This window comes from Marmota marmota, unplaced genomic scaffold (assembly GCF_001458135.2).
Source record: "Marmota marmota marmota unplaced genomic scaffold, marMar, whole genome shotgun sequence".
Taxonomy (NCBI): domain Eukaryota; kingdom Metazoa; phylum Chordata; class Mammalia; order Rodentia; family Sciuridae; genus Marmota; species Marmota marmota.
The window spans coordinates 3,764,250-3,770,688 of NW_025999982.1; the positions used below are offsets into that span (position 1 = coordinate 3,764,250).

Here is a 6,439-nt window from a genome sequence, read left to right on the forward strand (position 1 = left end):
TTTGTTTTTTTTTTTTTTTTTTTTTTTTGAGAAGGGGGGGTCTCACTACATTGCCTAGTCTGCTAGTTTCAAACTCATGGGCTCACATGATCTGCCTGCCTCAGCCTCCTGGGTGGGTGCCTGGGATTACAGAGAATATTCTGGTTCAATTGTTCCAACCACCCATTAAGTTTTTTATTTTATATTTAATTTAATTTTAATTTTTGCAGTACTGGGGATTGAACCCAGGACCTCAAGTAGCACTCTATCACTGAGCTACACCCTCAGCCCTTTTAAAAAATTGAGACAGAGTCTTGCAAAGTTGTCCAGGCTGACCTTGAACTTGAAGTTCTTCTGTCTCAGCCTCCAATGTGGCTGAGATATGGGCACGAGTCACTGCCTCTGGACCCATTAAGTTTTTTTTGTTTTTTTTTTAAATATTTATTTAGTTAGTTATTGGCAGACACAACATCTTTGTTTGTATGTGGTGCTGAGGATCGAACCCGGGCCACACGCATGACAGGCGAGCGCGCTACCACTTGAGCCACATCTCCAGCCCCTGGACCCATTAAGTTTTAAGAAAGGTGAAATAGTCTGTCCAGAGTTACAAAGCTAGTAGGTGCTGAGCTGGACTGGGGGAGCAGGCCTTCACACCAGAGCCTGTCTTCTAGACGCTGTATTGTGCTGCATCCCACCAAGGGCAGCCAATCACTCAGCAAGTTCAGGCCCTGTGTGCTGGGCACTGTGAGGGACACAGGTTCTGAGGGGCGGCTTCAACATTACCACCTTAATGGCTCTAGAATCCCTGAGGCCTCAGGCCCCAGAGTGATGTCTCCATCTTTGACATGTGCACCTGTAAAGGGACAGGGTTAAAGGTTAGAGGTGCCTGGTTCCTCTGTAACTGTCCCGTGTCCCGTCCCCCTGCAGCCATCCGCTTCGGCCGGATGCCAGAGGCGGAGAAGAGGAAGCTGGTGGCGGGGCTGACAGCCAGCGAGGGGCACCTGCACAACCCACAGCTGGCTGACCTGAAGGCCTTCTCCAAGCACATCTACAACGCCTACCTGAAAAACTTCAACATGACCAAAAAGAAGGCCCGCAGCATCCTCACTGGCAAGTCCAGCCACACTGCGGTGAGTGTCACTGCCCAGCGTGGCAGAATCCCAGCTCTGGTCCACGCTGCCACACCTGACTCCTGGGAGAACCGCGCCTCCTCCCTCCCTTAACTCATGGTACAGGCAGGGGTGTGGGGACATTCGGGCGGGGACCCCCGAGGCCTGGCCTCTGACAGGGCCTGGTTTTCAGCCCTTTGTGATCCACGACATCGAGACATTGTGGCAGGCAGAGAAGGGCCTGGTGTGGAAGCAGCTGGTGAACGGCCTGCCGCCCTACAAAGAGATCAGCGTGCACGTGTTCTACCGCTGCCAGTGCACCACAGTGGAGACCGTGCGGGAGCTCACCGAGTTTGCCAAGAGCATCCCCAACTTCAGCAATCTCTTCCTCAATGACCAGGTGACCCTTCTCAAGTATGGCGTGCATGAGGCCATCTTTGCCATGCTGGCCTCCATTGTCAACAAAGATGGGCTGCTGGTGGCCAATGGCAGTGGCTTTGTCACTCATGAGTTCCTGCGCAGCCTCCGCAAGCCCTTCAGTGACATCATTGAACCCAAGTTCGAGTTTGCTGTCAAGTTTAACGCCCTGGAACTTGACGACAGCGACCTGGCTCTGTTCATCGCAGCCATTATCCTGTGTGGAGGTGAGTGAGGTTGAGCAGGTGGGCCGGCCCCACAGCACGTTCCCTGGGGATTGGACCCTCACTGCAGGGCCAAGCCTGAGCCCAGACGCATGGGGACACGTCCACGTGATCCGATAGTGGAGCAGGTGAAGCACTGACTGCACGTGCAGAATCAGCTCCACGTTATCATACAGATGGAGGCAGAAGGAAAAAGACTGAAACCAGACTGACCGTCCTGCGAACAGGGGTATTTATGGGCGGTGCGGAAATAGTCCGTGTTCTACCTGCATTTTCCAGATTCCAACACAATAAGTACAGCAGCAACCCTGCTCGCCAGCAGTGGCACAAAGCTTGCTTCCTGCTGGCCCCTGTTCCAGTTCTTCTTGCAGATTATAACTCATGTGGTCCTCAACAACCTGGGCTAGAGGTTCTTTTTTTTATTTTTTATTTTTATGTGGTGCTGAGAATTGAACCTAGGGCCTCACGCATGCTAGGTGAGCGCGCTACCACTTGAGCCACATCCCCGCCCTAGAGGTTCTTTTTATTATCCTCATTTTCAGATGAGGAATCAAGCCCAGACGGGCCAGGTGGCCTGCCCAGAGCCTCGTGGAGAGTCTTTGGGAAGGGCAGGACTTGAAGCCAGGCGCTGAGTCTCTTAACCACCACACATAGCACCCTGTCCAGCCAGGAAAAACTGTTGGCAAGGAACAAGAGAGATGGGGAGACCGGGTCGGGGTCCTAGAGCACTCAGTGGAGCCATCACTGAGAGGACAGGGTGGGTCTGGCCCAGGCAAGAAGGCCTGCCCTGTGCCACATCTCCCCTGGGTGGGGAAGGGGAGGTTCTCTGCCCTTCTAAGACCCCATGCATGTCCCCACAGACCGGCCAGGCCTCATGAACGTGCCCCAGGTGGAGGCCATCCAGGACACCATCCTGCGTGCCCTCGAGTTCCACTTGCAGGCCAACCACCCCGACACCCAGTACCTCTTCCCCAAGCTGCTGCAGAAGATGGCTGACCTGCGGCAGCTGGTTACCGAGCACGCCCAGATGATGCAGTGGCTCAAGAAGACTGAGACTGAGACCTTGCTGCACCCCCTACTCCAGGAGATCTATAAGGACATGTACTGAAGCCAGTGTCCAGGCCACCTGCAGGTTGCAGAGGGGTCCAGCCACTGGAAAGCACTCAGCACAGCTCAGAGCATCAGGGTCACACTCTCGCGCTCCCACGCCCATGGTCCTGGTTCCATGGTCCCTTTCCTCCACTTCTTTGCTCCCCGACTCTGTCTGCCTTTGTTGTCCCCCTGTCTTGGTTCCTGTCTTACCAGTGCCTCTGGCTCTTCTGCTGCCTTCCCCTCTGCAGCTGTGTCCCCTCCTCCTCCCTCCTCTCGTCTCTCCGTGCAGCCCCACGTCTGTCTGCTCTTTCGTCTGTGAGAACTTTGTACTATTTCACCAGCAGCCTAAGACAGAACTTCTGCTTTTGCCCCTCCTTTCCCAGGGGAAGGAATGGGCGTCCTCTGTCCCACACTGCGCTGCAGGCACAGGGGGCCCACTTCTGTCTCCTTTCTTCAAGCAAAAGACTTGAGCCATCCAAAGAAACACTATGCCCTCTGGGCCTGGCTTCCTGGGGAAGCTTGGCCTGGAATGCCTGCAGCAATAACCTGCAGTCACTGGGTCCCTGCTGTAGGGTACAGTGGCCGGGGGGCTGGGCCAAGAGCCAGAGGCCTCCCCCAAGTGATCTCCCCTGCCCAAGAATGAAGCTGGCTGACCCTATAACAGCAGTCCAGCCCTCTGACACCCAGCGTCCTTCCATTCTTCATACCAGTCTTCTAAACAACGTCACTGATGATCCCCTGCGCTGGCCGCTGCGGGGCACCCCCCAGCCTGGAGGGAAAGCAGGGTTCCCTCCAGGTGGAAGCCCCACACCCCCGTTGAAGAGGAGAAAGGTGGGGGTGGTTGGGTTATAGCACACTTCATTCTGACCCCAGAGATCAGGGTCTGCGTCCTGGGGTCAGAGGCCAGGGGGTATGGGGCGGGCCTTCCATCAGCACCGCACTGCCCCTACCCTGTAGCAGCCACAATTGTCAGAACCCAGTGCCACCGCACCTTTCTCTAGCCAGGAGCCCCTGGCACCGGCCCCTCCCTGACACACTCCCTGGAGCTGATGCTCCAGCACACCACAGCACTGAAATCACTTTACCACAGGTCTTGGCCCACCCTCCCTCCTTCCCCAAGAGGTGTGCCTGCAGGGGCTGTTCCCAGGGCTGGCAGACCTCTGGGCGGGCAGGACTGTCCTGCGGAGCCAGCCAGGACCTGCTCCTGGGATCCTGTGCTTCCCCCCGTTCATTCAGCCCTGCCTTCTGCCACCCTCCCTGCCCTGCTCTCAGCCCACTGGTCACCTGGAGTTCTCCCTGTGCCTCCTCAAATAACTGGGACCTGTGGGTCTGGCCCCTGCCCCCAGCTCCTGAGTGGAGGTGTGCCCACCCAGGCCTGTGTGAGGAGGGACCAGCTAGGGTCTCAGAAGGTGGTAGGAGAGCCAGGGTTACAGCCTAGACTTCCTGGACCCTATCTGGTCCCAAGGGGCCTTTCCATCCGAGTGCAGCTCTGGGAGGTGATGGCTTGAGAGAGGACAAGCCCAGCATCTGCCCCTACCAGCTTGGTGGCCTTCTGTGTCCCAGGATCACTCTGCTAGCAAGACCCTTTCTTCTCCCCTCCCCCTCAGCTGACCAGATTTTGGAGCTTGGGGTGCGGCCTTTGGGGCCGAGGCTGAAGGGAGCTCTTTGCCTGTCCCTGTCCCCACCCAGGTCTGGTGCTGAGGTGTCGCTCTTCTCAGTGGCTGAGCAGTCTCCAATACTGAAATGTATATTTTTGCTAGGAGCCCCAGCTTCCTGTGTTTTTAATATAAATAGTGTACACAGACTGACAGAACTTTAAATAAATGGGAATTAAGTATTTAAGAGTTGACTTGAAGCTGACTCAGTTCTTTGTGTGCTTTTCTGAGGGCCACTGGGCTCCTCCCCCTCCTCCATATCCAGGGCTGGGGTTGTGGATGTCAAAGGGGTGTCAGGAGGGAGGTCCCTTCTGACTGTGGTTGCCACTGTCCCCCGACTCACCCCTTGTCAGTCTGGAGTTGGAGGAGAAGACACTGCCCTGGGCTGTACCTCTGAGGAGGCTCTGGCACCACCGCATCATCAGAGAGGAGCGTGCAACGTGTGGTGAGAGAGGCCTCAACTGGCAGGACTTGAAAAAGCCACGCCACTTGACCATGAGGACTGCCCTGTCCTCAGCTAACACCAACTCAGAGACTAGCGGATCTGGCCCTCAGCAGCCAGCGGGCTCAGCCACAGTGTGAGGTGAGGTCAGGGTACATGCAGAAGCCAAATTTCCTTCACTGTAATGAAAGACCTGAGATAATCAGCGCATAAACAGAAAAGGGGTATTGTGACTCATAGTTTTAGAGGTTCCAGTCCATGAGTGGTTGGCCCTGTTGCCTTAGGCCTGTGGCAGAACATAGCTGCCCACCTCATGGCCTGGAAGTGAAAGAAAGATCCGGTCCCAGGATTTCCTTTGAAGGTACATCCCCAAGGACCTACCTCTTCAATTTTTGACTCCTCCCAAAGCACCAAGCTGGAGGCCAGCCTTGAGATTCCATACCCCAGCAGGTGTGTATGGGTGCTTGGCTCCTCAGAAAGACAAGCTGGGCTAGACACTTCCACCTGGGGACCGTATCTCCATAATGGTTACAAAAGAAGGGGCTGCCGCTGAGCCAACTAGAACCAGACTGCCACAGCCAGTTTGCACCCAACACCAGGCGGCCAGAACGCCCACGGCCACCACCACCACTGCCCTGGAACCTCGCCACTCCTTCAAGCCTGGAGCCCCAGCTTGGCCCCTGCCAGAAGTGCCATCAGCATTTGGGAACAGGTGGGAGGTTTCCTGTCTCTTCCTGTCTGCTGCTTCCCCTCCCACTGAAGACACTTAACGGGAAGGGTCATTTGTACACTTCCAGCCCCTGCAGCTTCAAGGAGCATGTAGAAAGGGAGGAGCTGGCCACGGGCCAACAGGCAAACTAACATAAAGTGCCAACACCAGCTCCCGGGGAGGGTGCCAGGCAGGCTCCCAGCTTCAGGTGACAGGCTAGAACCACACGGGCCTCCCTGTTCTCTCCCTCTGCAGTCAGTGGCAGAATGTTCTGAACTGTCAGGTCCCCTGGGGGTCATCTTAGCCAGGAAAGTGACAGCCCCAGGGTAATGGAAGGAAAGGAGGCGTGTGTGGAACAGATATATTTGAAATTGGTAATAGAATCTTCTGGTTTAAGCTGGACGTGGTGGCACACGTCTGTAATCCCAGCAGCTCAGGAAGCTGAGGCAGGAGGATCGCAAGTTCAAAGCCAGCCTCAGCAACTTAGCAAGACCTTAAGCAACTCAGTGAGACCCTGTCTCTACATAAAATTTTAAAAGGGGTGGGATGTGGCTCAGAGGTTAAGCCCCCCTGGATTCAATCCCTAGTATCAAAAAAAAAAAAACAAAAAAAACTCTGGTTTACTTGTTTAGGTGTTGGGGAATTGAACCAGGGCCTCACGGAAGCTAAACATCCTCTCTACCCTGAGCTACATCCCCAGCCCTGTCTTCCCCATCCTTTCCCAGACTGTCAAGTGGGAGAAAAATAGTTAACAGCTATGTCTCCACTATTAAAGGCCAACCCTCTTCCCAGCCCTAAAGAGGTAAGAATAC

At 55.2% G+C, this 6,439-nt stretch overlaps 1 protein-coding gene across 6 annotated transcripts in view; it reads left to right on the forward strand.

Moving 5' to 3' along the window:
- Ppard (peroxisome proliferator activated receptor delta) overlaps positions 1-4,663 on the forward strand; it is a 71,729-nt gene extending 67,066 nt beyond the window's left edge. For 5 of the 6 annotated variants that reach the window (XM_015487594.2, XM_048805155.1, XM_015487595.2 and 2 more), the window contains 3 exons: positions 907-1,109; positions 1,282-1,732; positions 2,590-4,663. In XM_015487594.2, the coding sequence (XP_015343080.1) occupies positions 907-1,109; positions 1,282-1,732; positions 2,590-2,837 (902 nt within the window). In that variant the 3' untranslated portion in view covers positions 2,838-4,663. The remainder of the gene's footprint in view (positions 1-906; positions 1,110-1,281; positions 1,733-2,589) is intronic. The other variant, XM_048805158.1, reaches the window with a different exon arrangement.
- The last annotated feature ends 1,776 nt before the right edge of the window (positions 4,664-6,439 follow it).